Source organism: Nanorana parkeri, unplaced genomic scaffold, assembly GCF_000935625.1.
Source record: "Nanorana parkeri isolate BGI_ZX_2015 unplaced genomic scaffold, ASM93562v1 scaffold661, whole genome shotgun sequence".
Classification (NCBI taxonomy): domain Eukaryota; kingdom Metazoa; phylum Chordata; class Amphibia; order Anura; family Dicroglossidae; genus Nanorana; species Nanorana parkeri.
This window is the reverse complement of record NW_017306929.1, coordinates 940,627-959,940: the sequence shown is the minus strand read 5'-3', so window position 1 is coordinate 959,940 and position 19,314 is coordinate 940,627. Positions and strand designations below refer to the sequence as shown.

Genomic DNA, 19,314 nt, shown 5'->3' with positions numbered 1-19,314 from the left:
CAGGACCTGGGATGGGTGTTACATTTTCAGAAGTCAAACCTGGTTCCTTCCCAGATCGCTGTATTAGGTTACATCCTGAATACGGTAGAGCAGAGGACTTTTCTCCCAGCGGAGAAAATTCAGAAGGTGGGAAAGGCAGTGAGTCGCTTGCAGACGAATTGCCCCGCATCCCTAAGGGAAGTCGTGTTGGTGCTGGGTCTTATGACCTCATGTCTACCGGCTGTCCAGTGGGCAAGGTTCCACCAGAGGGGTCTCCAACGGTTTCTGTTGAGGGTGTTGGACCATTCACAGGAAAACGTGGACGCCACAGTCAGGCTTCCCCCTTCAGTGAGGAGGGGCTTATGGTGGAGGAGGGATCAAGGTCGCCTGTCGGGAGGACTTCAGTGGTCTTTTCACGCTACCTTAAGGTTGACTACGGACGCAAGTGCCTGGGGATGGGGAGCACACCTGCAGAATCAGGTGACTTGGGGACAGTGGTCATCGAGAGACACAGATGTCCTCCAACTGGAGGGAGCTGCGAGCGGTTCTGAATGCGATTTTTGGCGTTTCAGGATCAGCTCTGGCATCAGCATCTAATGGTGCTATCAGACAACGTAGCCACGGTGTGTTACCTGAACAAACGGGGGCACCAGGAGTTCCTTCCTTCAGGCAATTGCAAAGGAGATTTTTGTTTGGGCAGAGTTGAATCTGTTTTCTCTCTCGGCAGTGCACCTAAAGGGAACACAGAATATGCTGGTGGATTATCTAAGTCGGGTCGAGGTCTTCCAGGACGAATGGAGCCTGGATCAGGAGGTTTTCAACCTCCTATCCCGGGAGTGGGGTTTGCCACTCAGTCCAACGCAAAGTTGGAACGCTTTTTTTGCCCTGAATGCAGCGGACAACGCAGTGGCGGTGGATGCATTGTCGCACCCGTGGGAGTATCACCTGTGTTACGCATTTCCTCCCATTCATTTAATTCCACGGGTTCTGCAGAAGTTCTTGCAGGAAGAAACAAGCCTGATTTTGACAGCGCCCTTTTGGCCCAGGAGGGCGTGGTTTACGACGGTCCTGTCCTTGTCGGACCGACCGCCTTGGCCGCTCCCGATCAGCCAGGGGTTATCACAGGGACCGGTCATGCATCCGGCTGTCGACAAACTGTCTCTTCATGCATTCTATCTCAGGAGGAGATTTTAAGGATGAAGGGACTGTCTTCCCGAGTGGTCAGCACCTTATTGTCTGGCCGTAAGTTGGTGACACGGAAGATTTATGGGAAAGTGTGGAAAACGTTCTGCTCCTGGAAAGGGGGAAATAACAGGGATGCATCGATACCGTCGGTTCTGAATTTCCTTCAGGAGGGGGCGGACGGGGGCCTAGCCATCAGCACTTTAAAGGTACAAGTCTCAGCCTTGAGTGTGTATTTGCAATGCTCCCAGACTAATGATCAACTAGTGAGCAGGTTCTTTAAAGCCCTTAAACGTATTAGGCCAGTGACTCGCTGTGCCGTGCCTAAATGGGATCTTTCGGTGGTCTTACAGGGGCTGATGGTTCCCCCTTTTGAGCCTCTACCGGATCTTCAGATCAAGATGCTCACGTTGAAAACTGTATTCTTAGTTGCCATAACCGCAGCAACAAGGGTTAGTGAATTGCAGGCTCTGTCCTTAAGGGACCTTATTTTAAGGGTTTTTGAAGACAGAGTGGTATTGAGGACAGAGCCGGCATTTTTGCCAAAAGTCTCCTGACTTCCATAGATCTCAGGAGATCGTGTTACCTTCTTTCTGCAATAGTCCGGCTAATCAGAAAGAGGCGAGTTTTCACCACCTGGATGTTAGGCGCTGCCTGATAGTGCCTTAGGGTGACTAGAACATTCAGGAAATCGGATGCCATTTTTTTTTCTTTTTTCCGGAAAGGATAAAGGAAAACAGGCCTCCATGGCTTCGATAGCTAGATGGGTTAATCTATGTATTCAGGAGGCTTATGGGGCTAAGCAGGTTAGTGTTCCGCCTTTTTTGAATGCACACTCTACCAGGGGGTTAGCTACCTCGTGGGCAGAGAGGGCTGGTGCCACTCCGGAGCAGATCTGTAGGGCCGCAACCTGGTCCAGTTTTTCAACGTTTGTCCGCCATTACCGGCTGGACTTGAATACGGCAGCAGAGCAGACGTTTGGAAGAAAAGTACTCCAACCAGTAGTCCCGCCCTAAGTGGGTAAGTTCTTGTTTATCCTCTCGCAAGCTGTTATGGAGGACGAAAGGGAAATTCAGAGTTAGACTTACCGGTAACTCTTTCCTATAGTCCTCCAGAACAGCTGGATTCCCGCCCTTGATGTAGGAGTGGTGGTGAAATGTGATTTCAATATGATATTCTGTTGTTTTGGTTCCTGTGTTTACAGAGTCTTCCTACGGTTCTCGATACAACTGAGGCGCTAGGAGAGAGGCTGGCCTTTTAAACAATGGAGGGTGACGTGTTTCCGAATAAAAGGGGTGGAGCCTATCTCTCGCAAGCTGTTCTGGAGGACTATAGGAAAGAGTTACCGTAAGTAACTCTGAATTTCTTCTCCGTTTGAACTTCAGCAGATTGTCTTACCCATGTCCGCTTGGCAAAATGCATTGCAGCCATGTGATTGGCTGTTTGATTTTTGCGTTAACTAGTAGTTGAACAGGTGTACCTAATAAAGTGGCCAGTGATTGTAGATTCTATAAGTATCCACCATATATTCAAAAATACACGTGCATATAGGTTTTAAAGTACAATCACTGTGAAGATCTAACTCTTGTAACCATCTACATGCAACCCTTACATAAAATGTGCATTGCCCCTGTGGGGGAAACCCAACATTTAGACAATGAATCAAATGTGCATCAAAGTTGCCACAAATACGCTCTGTGCAGCCAGTTGCCTTCAAAAGGGACATAATTATGGCTTTCACCTTTTTGTGAAGTGTGATCTTAAAATTATTTTTGGAAGTATGTAGAACCTAAACAGTTTTTTTTATGAAGACCATAGAGCTACAACATATTTATTTATTTTTGTTTAAGCCTGAAATGTGACTGTCTGTGAATTATTTTAATAAGTTTTTTGATCTCTGCATTCTTTAACATATTGTATGTTAAATACTTCAATACACATCGAATGACCTTCCTCTGTTTATTATTCAGATTCTCAGAACGTGGAGCGTGTATTATTCACAGTCATCCAAGGAGTTGTAGAATATCCAGATCCCATTGCTCAAAAAACCTGCTTCATCATACTCTCCAAATTAGTAGAACTGTGGGGTGCGTGCCATTTTCCTTTCTGTTACAGTTTCTTATGACTTTATTGCTTTGTTTTCAGAAGCCAATTAAATTTTATCTTTCCAGGTGGCAAGGATGGATTGGTTGGCTTTGCAGATTTTATCTACAAACATATTTTTCCTGCATGCTTTCTGGCTCCGCTAAAACCAACCTTTGACCTTGCAGACGCCCAAACCATATTGGTAAGTTGGTGCTCTACTGTAATCCTATAGCTTATCGCTTTTCGTAATGCGCATTGTGCTGTATGGGACACATGGGGGGGGAAAAATTACCACCATACTATGGTCTTATTAAGCCACTTTAGTTTCCCAGTGAGCTTACCCAACCACAGGCAAACTACTACCCATATAGAGCAGCACAGTCCTGACAGTGCTTAGACCAGGAGGTGCTGGTAATGACTGTGGCTGATGTTGTGTTTAACCAGGGTCAGAGTTAGAAATCACCAGCACTCCCTAGATGGGTTTCCACAATTTGTGAAATACATGATGATGTAACAAGGGATGTCGGTGACAGTCTCCCTGGTGAAGGGGAACCTGCTAGGCCCTGAAATGTTGGCAGTTTGACCGTAGTGACCAAGTCGTGGATGTTGCATCTTTGGAGTGCTGATTACCTCTTATGCTTATACTGCTGACCATGACTTGCTGACTTCCTGGCCATGTTCTGCAAGCTCTCATCTCTCTGTTTAGTGAGTGTTTCCTTACTGGGCAGTAGAAAGTCGGCTATTGGGTGTAATTTTCTCCTATTTCTGAATAGTTAAAGCGGTAAATATATATATATTTTTTTTCATGGGGGGGGTGTCCCTTTTTTTTTTTTTTTTTAATCCCCCCCTCCCCTTCAGCTTTTTGTTTCACAAGCCTACACGTTTTGAGTTTTGACACTAGTCATGCTGCTTTGTACAAGAAAAATGCTGTGGTTTAGTAGCTAACTCATGTATGTACTCATGTTTATAATTTAAAACCTATTACAGATTTGGTATATAATTTAAAAATTATATTTCCTTTAAAACAACCTTTTGTCTGCAGGCTTTGTCGGAGTGTGCAGTGACCATGAAAACTATATACTTAAAAAGGGTAAGATGTCATATAAAACCTTATGCTCCTCAAAGACTGGCACAAAGGGACTAACTAGAGCTGAGTTCTGGGTTCCTGCTTCACTGCAGAGCTATCTGGATTTTATTTGGTCCTGGGCTTCATGGAGAAACAAGCAAGCCATGGGACCAAGGAAGGGGATTCCTGAGAAGTGGGGGGGGGGATAAAAGCTATCGGGTGGCTGGCCAGATCACTTCTACAATATAGTCTGCAATCTGATTGTAAAAAAATTAAACAAACTCATGGCTGATGTTGTGCCTGTGAGTTTGTTTACGTGTTGCTACTGATGTGTAGTAATTCATTCAGTGGCAGTAAAAGGGTTGAAGTCAGAGAAAAACATGGAGGCTGACATTTACATCCTGACATTATCATACTTTGTCACCGGCCTGGAACATGTATGCATATAGGGATGGATTGTTTTTTCTTTCTTTTGAGACTTTCATGACCTTTTTATACTTGTTCTGGGCCTATTCTAAGTGTCCGCATGACAACAGGCAGATATCGAAAGCAATGGCAGCTCCCATAAATTTATTTTAAAGTAAAACTGTCATGGGTGAAAAATTAGTTTCCACTGTTGACCTTCTGAAAATGCTAGCTGGCTGGTTGTTGGGTTGACCCACTAGCTTTAATATTCTGAGTCCTACTAGCTGTTCTGAATGTGCATTTGACCATTGGGGTGTAAAGGAATGATTTGCATGGCTTTGCTCACTGTTCTAAAATGAATTGTCCTCTTATTTTTGGATATGTGATGGAATGAGACATGTGAATACCTTCTGTTCTAAGAAGGCTCCATTGTGCTATACACATCAGAAAGTCGAGTTACTTCTAGCTATGCTATGTTTACTTACATCGCTTTCAATATTTTTCTTTAGGGACCGGAATGCATTCAGTATTTACAGCAAGAATATCTACCATCTTTGCAGGTGGCACCAGAAATTATCCAGGTAAAAAAGAGACATTTACAATCTATAAAGGGCACCATATAGGTCAAATACACAGGCTATTTTATGGCATGCATTGTTGTTCTGTACTCAAGTCTGTTAACCTTGCTGCTAACATTGATATGTCCTAACACAATTCTGCTAAGCTACAAAAAAAATTATAATAATGTTGAAGCCGCACTTAAGACCTCTGCAATCCTCAGCTCCAGCGTGCAGGTGCTCACTTCTCTGGGTTCCATTTGTCCCATACACCATTCAGCAGTTCTGGAGCCCCACACTTTCAAAGGGTAAAATCAACTTTATTGTTCAGCACAGGCACTCCACCCAAAAATCCTTCCTCTGACCTTTGATTAAGCCCCAGTATGGGGAAAATATGTCAGGGGCCTCCCCTCCACCTACAATTTCTGAGCATCCCCGTCTGCTGTCCCATTGTCTCTCCTTCTCCGGGAAGCCCAGTACCCTGCCTGTAGTTTTTCTTGTAGGCAGCTGTATACCAGGAGGTTAGACTTCTTGCATCCCTCAGTGGACTCTAAGAAAAAGATTTTAGGGTGATCCGTTGTTTGGGGGTTTTTTTCCTTAAAAATTTATATGTTGTGATCTGATTTACAGGAGTTTTGTCAAGCTCTACAGCAGCCAGATGCTAAAGTGTTTAAGAATTACTTAAAGGTATGTAATGGTTTGTTTGACATTTTTTGACAGTTTGGTACCTTTTAACAAACATAACATTATTTTTCTATTTTTCCAGGTCTTTTTTCAAAGGGCCAAGCCCTGAGGAATATACTGGAATTTTCATGCACCTGATACTCAGGATCTCCAGTTATTAATTTATGTAGATTGCTAATTTTGTACATGCCTTTAAACTGATGTTCTATATGGATGCCACTTATTATTCAAAACAGAAATCATGGTCTTGTAATGATTTTGAGACCCATCTTACCTGTTACGTGCTACTCGTGGTGGAAAATGTCTCCAGTGACAGGGCGTTGAAATCCATCTTTATTTTCTTCCATGTAACAAGCATATGTCCTGTGTTAAGTGCACCAATTAATATATATACAATTGGATTTTTATTTTGGAATTGCAAAACAGAACTGTAAAAATAAATTGGCAATCAGGAAACTGTATATATTTTTTATTTTAATGAATTGAAGCTGTTAATCTTATAAGTTTTTGGATCTCCTGATGCAATTGCGGTATAATTAAAAAAGAATACAGTGAATTTTGTAGATAGTCGTGACAATTTGTTAGAACTGTATCAAAGTCCCTTTCTTTATAGTGGCAGCGTATGCGCGGGCACAATTCAGAACTCGCTTTTTATAGCTACATAAACTGGACTTGGAATCAACTAAAGCCCGCGTTGTGGGATAAGCAGTATTCATCAGACACACGAGATGGACAGATCAAGGAGAAAACACATTGCTTCTTGGGGTGTCTGAATTTAAATATAGGAGCTCATTCTACAAAGTTTTTATAAAACAATAAATTTTATGTAGTCAAATCTAAACAGTTTCTGGTGTTGTTTTTACTGTTTAAAGAAGAGTCATCAGAAATTGAAAATGCTTGTGAATCCCACAGGGAACCAAATGCATATAGCATTAGGTCTCATTCAGATCCATTGTCTGTTACATAGTTACATAGTATTTGGGGTTGAATAAAGACATACGTTTAAACCTCATCTGTCATAGTATTGCCCACTCCCTATTTTATCCAGGTCCTCCTGCAATGTTATATTGTCACGATCCGTTTCTAGTACCCTCCCTATTTTTGTATAGTCTGCAAACACGGAAACATGGCTATTTATTCCCTCCCCGATGTCATTAATGAATAGGTTGAACAGTATCGTACCCAGCACAGATCCTTGAGACACACCACTCATTACACTAGCCTAGTCCGAAAAGGGGCCATGTACGGATGCTCTCTGGACACGTTCCCGCAGCCAGTTCTCTATCCACGTACACACCACCTCATGTATGCCCATAGCCCTCAGCTTGTGAAGTAAGCGCTTGTGTGGTACCGTATCAAATGCCTTTGAGAAATCCAGGTAAACCACATCTACCGGCTTCCCTCCATCCATATCTCTGCTTACCCCCTCATAAAAAGTTAGCAAGTTAGTCAGTTAAGGTACTGCTCTCTGACCACGCTACTCAAAAGGAGATTAATCTCTCATGAGGTCTAAATGACCCCCACACAGGAGAGGGCACATGACACAGAGCACACAGAGGAGCGTCTGCACAAGCCCTGCCACTGCCTCTGAAAGCTGGCATAGATGGAGCATAGAGTACATGAGTAGAGCAAGTTGAGGGAAGTGATGGGGCTGTGGTGACGGGATCCCAGTGAGCGAGGGTCAATCATTCTGCAGGGACACAAAGTTACTTTTATCAAAGAGACTAGATTACTAGCTGGCTGCTTGTGATGGTGTGAGCACCATCATTCACAAAAATACAAGTCTACAACAATGCACGCCAGCTGGTACTCAAGTTCACCCCCCAAAATAAGTGTCGAGGATCTGGGTTTAGAAAGAGGCACAGGACTGGCAGATTACACCATCAAACTTCAAATGTTAGAATGAATAGTGGGAGGTGGCTTCTGTGCTGTTTAGTAGTTCCCTCCACAACAATGCCCAGAAATTGGGTTTCAGCCTGGGTTGGAGCTACAGCCAGCTCATACAAATGTCCTTTTAATTTGCAAACCACTGCATGGATCTGAAAAGGACTAAGTGCAATGTGTGCTAGATCACCTGAAGGATTTTACAAGCTTTTTTTAATTTCCGTTGATCCTTCTTTGAGAATGTTGTAAAATGTTTTGCTGCTTTTTACATTATGGTTTTATGTTGCTTATCTACAGTCTCATCTGTCTTTTTATTATTATACAGGATTTATATAGCGCCAACAGTTTGCGCAGCAATTTATAAAACTGAGGGACACTATACGATTTAACAATACAATTTCAGTACAGGAGGTAGGGGGACCCTGCTCGTGAGAGCTTACAATCTAGCACAGGGGTAGCCAAACCCTGGCCCTCCATCTGTGGTAGAACTACAAATCCCATGAGGCATTGCAAGAGTCTCTCAGCCACTGTACCCTCACCTGGTGTAATGAGAATGATAATGTTGACCTTTTCTGATTATCTGATATGACAATGCTGAATGCTTGGCCCCGTTGTTGAGGGCTTGACTAAAGAGGACCAACCATAACAGAATGGTAAAAGTGAAAATGGGAGGGTAATATCTGAATAAGCATGTCGGTTGAGGTGGGAAGAGTACGTTTAAATAACCCAGGTCCTCCCTTTTCAGTGAAACTTTTTTTTTGTGTGCTTGAGATCTGCACATCCTCTTCCCCAGCAATTTCAAGAGTGTTGAATAATGCTGTTGGATTTTTAACATTTTATGTTGCAAAGAAGGCAAGAGGAGGGAGACTGCAAGGAACTATAGAAGGAAAATCTCATTCTAGAAAAATAAGACAGCAAGACTCAGCTCCAACTCCATTAGCCAGAGTAACTAAATTGTACCTGATTTACTAAACTTTATCACTCCAATGACATCATGAGCATTTTTTTGTTTTAAATGGATGTACAAGAAAATTTGCTTGCAAATTAGTGCGTGCTCTCTCTCATCCTGGCAGTAGACGGCAGAAAACATTGGCTTTATATGTAGAACTGATTGAATCTGCTCTCTGTCCTGTATTTGGGTATCACAGTGATCACATGGTAATGTTTACATGGCCAACTTTTCCCCTTCCTCTTACATCAGAGGCAGGGGAGAGCGTACAGGAAGTGATGGTTGCCCATTCATTGCTTCCAGAGTAAAAACAAGCTGCAGGAGTAAAATACAATTTTTAAATACGGATTCATCGATACTGAGAATTTACTTGTACTTGTGAAAATGCCTCGATACTCAATGCTAATATCGGAGCTGTAAACAGGCGCCACTGTTCACTGGAAGGCTGCTGAGGTCTCCAGCAAGCGGGGCATGTTTACAGCAGCACATCTTCCTGAAACCATGCCGTCTGTGAGCCTAACCGGTTATGTGAAAATAGGTGGCGCCAGTGTGTTCCCTGACATCAAGAAAGGGCCACACATAATATTTAACATAAAGCTGTGAGAGACTACAGACATGCTATAGGAGTTGGTTGAGATTGGGTACATGCTTCAGGAGACGTCACAGACTGGAGACACATTACATCACCCTGCTAGAGATCACGGCTCTTACAATGTTATTTCCAATCATTGCTTCCGCATTTGTGCTCCCTATGGCCCTCCTAAAAATGACTTGGGCCACATTTTCTCCTAGCAAGATCCATTATAAATTTCAGAGGGAATATTTGCACTGGCTTGAGTAAGCACCAGAACGCAGAGGAACGTCTGCAGGGACCCAAAGGGTCGTACAATAAGTGCAACATGTGGCCCCCCAGGGGTGCAGGTTGGGCACCAGGGGTTGAAAGGAGCTTTTAATATTTTCAGGAGTCATGTAAAGCTAATTGTGCTATTTAAAAACACCAAAGCCACCTTCATTTTGTCCTCCTTATTGACACCAATGCATCCCATTTATTTTAAATGGCTTGCCTAGTGCAACAGGTGTGAATGCTGGAAACACACAAGGGCTGCAGAGCTGTAATGTGAATGTTCCCCTCTGGTAAGAATCGCACTGCGGCACGCCTGGGGTTTTAACCCCAAAATGCACATTATTTGATATTCAATTGCCTCAGTAAATGTACCCCATTGTTTCTCCATCAGATCTGGGATGTTGCATATGCACATGTGGGCTAACCCTACCAAAAATTCCCATTATGCGTTCATTCCCCTCTCTGTGCTTTCTCCTCCCCGATTTATAACTTGGTGTATGCATATCCCTCTATGAAGACTTTAATTTCAGGATTAATGAGGGTACTTTGTTTTATTCTCCAATATTGCATATCCCCCATATTTCTGTCCATGTAATAGAGATAATACGCCAAGCACCATTCCATATACTATCACCCCCAGGGAAAGAGAAAGGATGAGGACCTGTAGATACTGGCAGAAAAAATTGTAGGATTACAAAATCAAAGCATTTGGGAGTAGACCTTGCAAAACAGAATTTCCCTTATTGTCCATTGTTACCGTCTACTATATTTTTGTTGAATCAGAAAACTGTTGGTTAGGTGAATGAGTCTAGCAGCTGCATTCATGATAGACTGAAGGGGAGATAGCCCCCTATACAGTATAAATATATAGAGGGAATTGAACCCCAGTCTCCCACGTGACAGGCGGGGATACTTACCACTATACTAATGAGGAGTTGCATGGGTCCAAGGCGCGCTGTAAATGCTTTTATACATGCCCTTAAAGGAGAACTATGAGATGAGTGATTTCCACTCACCTCATAGTTCTAGCCGACCTGTGACAATGTGACTGTCACAGGTCGGCTCAGTAGATCGGGAGGTGAGCGAACACATACCGGGTTCGCTCACCTCTTGATCATGTCACGGCTCTCTGCCGTGACAGGGGGAGGGGCTGGATTCCCCTCTCCCCGCTACGATCTGCCAGCGCTGACTGGCGGAACGGACGGGGGAGGGGGCGGGTACAGCTGGCTCTGCCTCTAGATAGGCAGAGCCAGCTGTCACTCACGCAGCTGGGCGGATCCCGTCATCTACGTCGGGATCCGCTCCGGCTGCGGCGTTTCAGTATACCGCGAGCTGTAGCTCGCGGTATACTGAGCTTAGGGTAACGGGAGGATGCTAGTTTGTGTCCTCCCGTTACCCTAAGGAGAACTATGGGGAAAAACACTAACCCCATAGTTCTCTAATGTGTACTATAGCAACATGACAGATTATAGTATATGAGAGCAGATAAAATATGTAACTATAATCCAGAGTTCAATTTTGAGAAATTACAAACAAGTACCTGCTTCCTCGACAAGGGTTCAGTCTGGTGTTTCTAGTACAGTAGGCATTGCTTGTACATAAATTGTTTCATCTGCAGATCATATACACAAACATTGAAACCTGCACGCACGCCATAAAGCATACTCTGAAAACAGGGGAAGTTAAATGATTGGCCTCCCTGTCGGGGAATTGAACCCCGGTCTCCCGCGTGACAGGCGGGGATACTTACCACTATACTAACAAGGAGTGGCTTGTTTAGCTTACTCATCACAAGCGTGTTTATACGTCTGCCTGACACCCATTTGTGCTTAATATTTAGAGAGAGAAGGTTGGAGATGTAATCTAGGGCGGAGTTGTGGATGGCTTTGTAAGTGGTTGTTAATATTTTGAATTTTATCCTTTGGGCTATTGGAAGCCAGTACAGGGATTGGCAGAGAGGGGTGTCAGACCTGAGTGGTTGGTTAGGTGAATGAGTCTAGCAGCTGCATTCATGATAGACTGAAGGGGGTAGGCCAATGAGGAGGGAGTTGCAATAGTCAAGTCAATCAGCATCTATCTCTTAGCTGATTGGTTGCCATGGGCCACGTACAAAGCCATCCACAACTCTGGCCCCGGCTATATCTCCAACCTTGTCTCAAAGTATTACCCTAACCGTCCCCTCCGCTCTTCACAAGACCTTCTGCTTTCCAGCTCCGTCATCAACTCCTCCCATGCTCACCTCCAGGACTTCACTAGAGTGTCTCCCATCCTATGGAACTCTTTACCCCAACCTGTCCGTCTATCTCCCACACTGACTGCCTTTAGGCGATCCCTTAAGACTCATCTCTTCAGGGAAGCCTATCCCACCTCAACCTAACCACTGAACCTTCACATTCTCACACAATCATCCCCGCACAGCTACCTCCTCATGCATCACTTCCCCCTCCCTTTTAGATTGTAAGCCATCACGGGCAGGGCCCTCCTTACCATATTGTCTTAAATTGTATTGTGACTGTAATGTCTTCCTTATATTGTAAAGCGCTGTGCAAACTATTGGCGCTATATAAATCCTGTATAATAATATTAATAATTGGTTGCCATGCAAATCTGCTCCAAATTTTCTCTGCTCCAGTTTTGGTAAACCATTTTGTTTTGTGTGTACATAAATAAAAAGTGTCTGCAACCATTTTGTTGTACATAGTGTTTGCTTTTCAGTAAATATATGATATTTTGTGGGTTTCAGGTAATCTTCAGGCCTAAAATGTTAATTCTAATGTGCAAAAATAAAAATAAAGGGTTTCATAATTAAAGGGTTAAAAGCAAGTCAGCAACGTCAGCTACCAAATTTATCCCCTTCATGGTATAGCAAAAAAAAAAATGCAATCATGAGGTACAAGGTTGTCTAATTTTAGCTTGTAAAGGTGGCCATACACCTTTTGTCTTGCGAGGGTTGTAAAGTAATTTAAAAAACTTACGATCTGCCCATTTTGGACAGGCAGATCGTACTTGCGATGATCGCAAGCCCGCCCCGCTGAGGGGTGGGCTTCCGATGACTGCAATGCTGAACGGGCAGTGTGCGCCTGTTCGGCAGTTGTCGAAACAGCACGCCACTAACCCGACGAGAATCGTACGATGCACGGTGGGTTTTCCAGCCTGCTTGTTCGATGGAAGATGTGCGACCGTACAGTAGAAACGATAATCGCAAAGTGTATGGAAGGCATGTGATCCATACACTTTGCGATTATTGTACGATCACGGGATTTCCCGTGATTATCGTACGATAATTGTATAGGGTTGCCACCTGTCCATGATTCACCCGGACAGTTCGGGTTTTGAATGCTGTGTCCGGGTTTAATGGCAGCAGAAACCCGGACAAAAGATGTCAGACAGACAGGGGCAACCAAAATTAAGATAGGGGCTACCGTCCCCCCACTGAAAATAGTGATATTTACATATTAACGGGTGGCACTAATTACATATGAATACGCCGCGACTCATTCTCCAAAAAAATATCCACGTGTCGCCAGGGTGTTCGGGTTTCGCTTGAAGAAAAGGTGTCAACCCTATGATCGTACAGTGTATGGGCACCTTAAGGGCAGTTTGTCAACATAGTAGATCAGCTCAGGTGGGCAGCAGCTGAAACATTGAATAAGGCTCCGTTCACATCTCTGTGATTTGGAAGCACATGCGTTGCACAGGGTTGCATGTTACTCTGTTATGTGTGCTGAGGTACCATTAATTATCAATGGCACCCCCAACACACCTCGTCATCATGTGCATTACATCACAGCACAACATGTGGCAATATATTACCATGCGTTGTGCAATGTGCAACACACCCCGTTAGTGCACCTGCATTGTCAAATCACGGATATATGAATGCAATCTAAATCGTATGGTGTTTAAATGTACTGATGCTGTTTTGTCATAAATATAGTTGAATGGATGTAGGAATAAAAATAAAAAACTCTTAGCAGAGGATGGTTTCGATCCATCGACCTCTGGGTTATGGGCCCAGCACGCTTCCGCTGCGCCACTCTGCTGCATAAATGACCAGCCCTGCAACATCATATGTGATTTGATAACCGAAGGAGGTAGTTCTCCGTTGTCATTAACTGTTACATAACATTAACTGGCCTTTTAAATTCGCTAACATAGTTACATCAATACATTGTTAAAACTTGCTTGAAATGAGGATAGATTATGAAAACCTGCACAGTGAAACGGCAACCAAATAGCTCCATCTCTAGGATGAAAAAGCCAGCAGTCTATAGCAAACTAAAGCTTCCTTATACACAGGCAGTCAGTGTTCCTTCAACAGTGTCTTCATTTTTGATATTATGAGTATTCCAGCCCTAAACAATTCTGACTTGCTGCACAAAAAAATTAAAAATTCTAGCCTCCCGGTCGGGGAATCGAACCCCGGTCTCCCGCGTGACAGGCGGGGATACTTACCACTATACTAACGAGGAGTTGCTTGGGTCCAATGCGCGCTGTAAATGCTTTCATACATGCCCTTAATGTAGCAACATGACAGATTATAGTATATGAGAGCAGATAAAATATGTAACTATAATCCAGAGTTCAATTTCGAGAAATTACAAACAAGTACCTGCTTCCTCGACAAGGGATCAGTCTGGTGTTTCTAGTACCCTAGGCATTGCTTGTACATAAATTGTTTCATCTGCAGACCATATACACAAACATTGAAACCTGCACGCACGCCATAAAGCATACTCTGAAAACACGGGAAAGTAAAATGATTGGCCTCCCCGTCGGGGAATCGAACCCCGGTCTCCCGCGTGACAGGCGGGGATACTTACCACTATACTAACGAGGAGTGGCTTATTTACCCTTCTCATTACAATCGTGTTTATACATCTGCCCAACACACTTCTGACACCCATTTGTGCCTAATATTTATAGAGACGTTAACCACTTGAGGGAGATCAGCAAGGAGGAAAATGCTGGTCTCCCTCCCATCTTACCTCCTGACTCCCTCCCGAGCCGGTCCCGGGCCGCAGATGGGCTAGCGGAGCCCGTGATTGAAGGTGAGGGGTCAGGAGGGAAGGGCGGCAGCGGTGGCACTCGAGGGGGGGAGCGCAGAGACAGCACATACATATGATCGGCAGGCTATAGAGCCGCAGATCGTATGTATCTCAAACAGCCGGTAACGGCTGTAAAGGAACAGGCGGATTTTTTCTGCCCGTGCAAGCGCTAGGGTGCGCGCGCGAGCAGAAAAAAAAAAAGCCGTCTAATGACGGCAATCCGCCCGTGTAAGTCTGCCGTCCATCCGTTTTTTCTCAACGGGCGGACGGCAGGAGGTTAAGGAATGGAAGCAAGTTCAAGCTGGTCATTGGGCGTTCCGGGCACTTGCCCGATGTGCCGACCCAGGCTGAACACAAGTCTGATTGTGTCCGGCCCTGCTCGGCCCAGCCCAGCCCGCTATGACTGTTGGCCTGCTCTGTGCTCTCTGATCACTGAAGCCAGGTGAGAGCAGAGTGCAAAGACATATGTACAGAGTGGACATCAGACGTCTGTCCGGGACTGAGCTGGGAGGACTATGCGCACCTTCTCCTGCCTGCATCCTGGAACGCATGCATTGCACTCCAGGGGCCTGCCTTGCACAACATTAACCCCATGGGGATTACCACTTATCACCACCTGCAAAAGGTTACCACAGTTTCACCATGCATGTAGCAGGGCATAATAAACCATCACATCAATGATCACTCATCTGCATAGATTCTACTTAGAGGCCACTGGCGGGACATCGTAGACTCTTCATTCCGCCATGCGGTCTGCCGTAGCTTTACTACAGATTGGTTAGGAGAGATCTTTAACCATGATCCTTGAAGGAGGAAACGGAAAAAAAAAAGAGGAATGCTGTCTCTGGGAGGGTTGTTCAATTTATTGGTATGTGATCCAAATTAAAGGAGAGATATAGGGGTAGTGTGATGTCATGGAGATGTCAGGATAATTCATTATTCTCTCATTTTCCCAGGTAAACATCTATGTAATTTGTACACCACTATATATTTATCCCCAAAATATAATCAAAAAAGTCTGCCGCATAAAATTATATTACATTTGATGCATTCTGTGCCTGGTCTGGGCTTATTTTATGTGGTGGGCCTGGAGCTGGTGCTCCAAACACCTCTACATTAATCTGGCCCTGGCCTTATTCCTATGTCTTTTTGATTCATTTGATGATGAAATGATATCACATTTGTATAATTATTGGCTACACATGCTGCATTACTTCACTTCTCATGGCACCCCCAGCTTTTCACAATCCTAGCAATGCTCCCGACACAAGCTACTTTGTTAGACACCAGGGCCATATACCATCTTGTTTTTTTCCAGTACTGAAATTGTAGGTACATAAGGTTGTGAGAGTGAGATATTAAAGGAAATTATGTCTTGTGTTTCTCGTTGCATGGTTGTAGCATAACTTTGATTAGAATGCTTTATTAACTGCCTTCAAAGTATCGCAGCGCTGAACACTGAAAAATGGCCTGGCCAGGAAGGGGGTCTAAACACCTGGTCTTGAAATGGTTAAATGAGAATCATTATTTTGTAAGACATAAAAAAAAAAATTTCACTTAGCAGAGGATGGTTTCGATCCATCGACCTCTGGGTTATGGGCCCAGCACGCTTCCGCTGCGCCACTCTGCTGATGACTCTAATGGTCCTGTGTGTTGGTTATCTTGAAACTATGACCCTACATGTATATATGTGCTATCTAGTTTGCATTACTTTCGATATCATTCTTTGTATCCGTCTACGCAAGCTCTTCCGATTATAACAAATCCATCAGTTAAATTCTGGGACAAGCGATATAAACAGACTGCTCTTTACATATGTCTTTGCACTCCTAGCCCTTACATAACTTTAGACCAGGAGCAATGTGCAGGTCTGCATTTGTGCTCATACATATCATTCCAAACACATACACGTGAATAAAAGAAATAAACTGTACTAGTACTACGCACAGTTAAGCGGAGCACTGCAATAGATTACAGTAGATGGGACGGGCAAGTAGCTCCCTCCTCTGCAATGAATAGCTGTCTTTTGTAATGTACTTGTACATACGTTGTCATTGTTTCATATACAGGCCATCTGTGCTCATGATATTATGGGGCCAATATAGCCTAAAGTAATGTAACCTGTAGTGTGAGACAGCACATAGAACATGGAGGACCCCCACAGGAAAAAAAAAAAAAATGTAGCCTCCCCGTCGGGGAATCGAACCCCGGTCTCCCGCGTGACAGGCGGGGATACTTACCACTATACTAACGAGGAGCTGCTTGTGCGGCTCATTCAGCAATACGGCTTTTCAGATACCCACTGTGAGGTTCTACCAACGTGATTGGAGCATGCAAGAATATCATAAAGGCACCCGATAACAAACGTTATATTTGCTGAATATATCAAATATATTACTTAGTTCTTTATATTAAGATTGAATGTTATCTGTTATACCTACCCTGTTGGTCCATAACAATCTCTAAGGTAAAGTAAGATAATTAGCTACCAATGAACTAATATTAGTACATTAGAATCTCCCACTCAAAAATAGAATTTGTGACTATCTCATATTACACAGATATTTTGGTTGTAACATTAAAAACGGTAACATTCCTCAACCCCCCCACTATCAAATGACCACGCTCTACTTCCTTTTTTGAATTGCATGGATCTTCTCCCTTAGGCACTTGCATGCGTTTTTGATGCGTTTTAGATGCGTTCAAGACCAGATCCAGAGCAGGTAAAATAGGGCTTGCCGCATTTTTTTAATCCGGTCTGGATCTGGTCTGGATCCGCACGCTGCAATGTGAACTGGAGGTCAAAATACCATAGGAATACATTGGACGCAGTTTTGATCCGGTCAGCACCTGCTCTGGTCCGGATCTGCTCCGCGCTTGGTGTGAACAAGGCCTAAAGCGCCCTGTGCATTGTTTAATTTACGTCATCCCTTAACATGTCCAATCACAGGGATCTGGTCTCAGAATTCTAATGGCAGCGACTGACATTAGCGCGTGCAAGCGTGACAGAGGATATCAGGTCCATAAATGTTACAGGCTATTTGCCTGTAGTGAGCATGTGCCAGCGAGTCCAGATCATTTACAGGCAAACCGCTGGTATTGGGTAGTTGTGTGGGTGCAGATAATTCACTGGGATATGTAATAATATATAAGATTAATGAAAAATAAAACCTAGCTTCAATAATGAAAATGTATGTGTGTTGTGTAAAGGCAGCAGGCTTCCAGTACCTTGTCTGTTAATTCCTGCACATTGTGTAAAAGCAGCAGCATTTCCGGACCTTCGTTCCGAAATGAAAATTCAGATGGATCCAAAACCTGAATAACGAACCAAATCAAATTTTGGATCAGAAAAAGATAAGAGATAAAAATCTGAATGGATACGAAACAAAACAAATTTTTGTGCGGGGTTACATGTCTAATGGTTACTAAGGGCCAAATGTCTGAGGTGTCACTCCCACCTCACACAAAAAGAGAGCACCATAATGCTGGAATCAGTGGCGGAACTACCAGGGTTGCAGCGGTCGCCTGTGCGACCGTGCCCTGGCGTTCCGCCACTTGTGGGGGGGGCCCAGGATGAACGGGCCCCAACGGCGGCAGTGGAGTAACAACCGGGGGGGCGATGGTGCAGCTCCCCCGAGCGCAGAGGCAGACGGATGGGCGTGGAAGGGGTTGCGCCGGTCGCCAGGCAGTGAGAAGTGGGCGGACCGGCAGTGAACAGGGCCACGAGGACCCAGCAGCAGCCATGCTGATAATGCAGTGAGACCGATGCTCCCGGCCACTGCCCACACGCTAGTGTGTTTTGTTTTTTTTTACAGCCTGCTTGAGCTTCCTTCAGCTGGGAGAACAAGAGGACCGTGACAGCTGAGGTATGTATTTTTCTCTGCCCACTGTTCTACACCAAGGTCCTGCCAACTACCTCCATCTTCCTGTGTCACATCCAGATACACACTCCTGGCTCTGTCCACTATTCTACACCAAGGTCCTCCCAACTACCTCCATGTTCCTGTGTCACACCCAGATACACACTCCTGGCTCTGTCCACTACTCTACACCAAGGGCCTGCCAACTACCTCCATCTTCCTGTGTCACACCCAGATACACACTCCTGGCTCTGTCCACTATTCTACACCAAGGTCCTGCCAACTACCTCCATCTTCCTGTGTCACACCCAGATACACACTCCTGGCTCTGTCCACTATTCTACACCAAGGGCCTGCCAACTACCTCCATGTTCCTGTGTCACACCCAGATACACACTCCTGGCTCTGTCCACTATTCTACACCAAGGTCCTGCCAACTACCTCCATCTTCCTGTGTCACACCCAGATACACACTCCTGGCTCTGTCCACTATTCTACACCAAGGGCCTGCCAACTACCTCCATGTTCCTGTGTCACACCCAGATACACACTCCTGGCTCTGTCCACTATTCTACACCAAGGTCCTGCCAACTACCTCCATCTTCCTGTGTCACATCCAGATACACACTCCTGGCTCTGTCCACTATTCTACACCAAGGGCCTCCCAACTACCTCCATGTTCCTGTGTCACACCCAGATACACACTCCTGGCTCTGTCCCTTACTCTACGCCAAGGGCCTGCCCACTACTTCCATGTTCCTGTGTCACATC

At 44.5% G+C, this 19,314-nt stretch overlaps 1 protein-coding gene and 6 non-coding genes across 7 annotated transcripts in view; 1 reads left to right on the top strand and 6 right to left on the bottom strand.

Annotated features, from left to right (window-relative positions):
* XPOT (exportin for tRNA) overlaps positions 1-6,786 on the top strand; it is a 37,436-nt gene extending 30,650 nt beyond the window's left edge. The window contains exons 19-24 of the mRNA XM_018563399.1: positions 3,132-3,248; positions 3,333-3,448; positions 4,289-4,336; positions 5,227-5,298; positions 5,905-5,961; positions 6,041-6,786. Coding sequence (XP_018418901.1) covers positions 3,132-3,248; positions 3,333-3,448; positions 4,289-4,336; positions 5,227-5,298; positions 5,905-5,961; positions 6,041-6,067 — 437 coding nt within the window. The 3' untranslated portion in view covers positions 6,068-6,786. The remainder of the gene's footprint in view (positions 1-3,131; positions 3,249-3,332; positions 3,449-4,288; positions 4,337-5,226; positions 5,299-5,904; positions 5,962-6,040) is intronic.
* A 4,544-nt stretch (positions 6,787-11,330) lies between these two features.
* On the bottom strand, positions 11,331-11,402 carry TRNAD-GUC. Its single transcript has one exon. It is a non-coding gene; the product is annotated as a tRNA-Asp (tRNA).
* Positions 11,403-13,606: 2,204 nt separating this feature from the next.
* Positions 13,607-13,678, bottom strand: TRNAM-CAU. The gene has a single exon. It is a non-coding gene; the product is annotated as a tRNA-Met (tRNA).
* A 357-nt stretch (positions 13,679-14,035) lies between these two features.
* TRNAD-GUC lies at positions 14,036-14,107 on the bottom strand. Its single transcript has one exon. It is a non-coding gene; the product is annotated as a tRNA-Asp (tRNA).
* Positions 14,108-14,403: 296 nt separating this feature from the next.
* On the bottom strand, positions 14,404-14,475 carry TRNAD-GUC. The gene has a single exon. It is a non-coding gene; the product is annotated as a tRNA-Asp (tRNA).
* Positions 14,476-16,241: 1,766 nt separating this feature from the next.
* TRNAM-CAU lies at positions 16,242-16,313 on the bottom strand. The gene has a single exon. It is a non-coding gene; the product is annotated as a tRNA-Met (tRNA).
* A 555-nt stretch (positions 16,314-16,868) lies between these two features.
* On the bottom strand, positions 16,869-16,940 carry TRNAD-GUC. The gene has a single exon. It is a non-coding gene; the product is annotated as a tRNA-Asp (tRNA).
* Between the last annotated feature and the right edge of the window lie 2,374 nt (positions 16,941-19,314).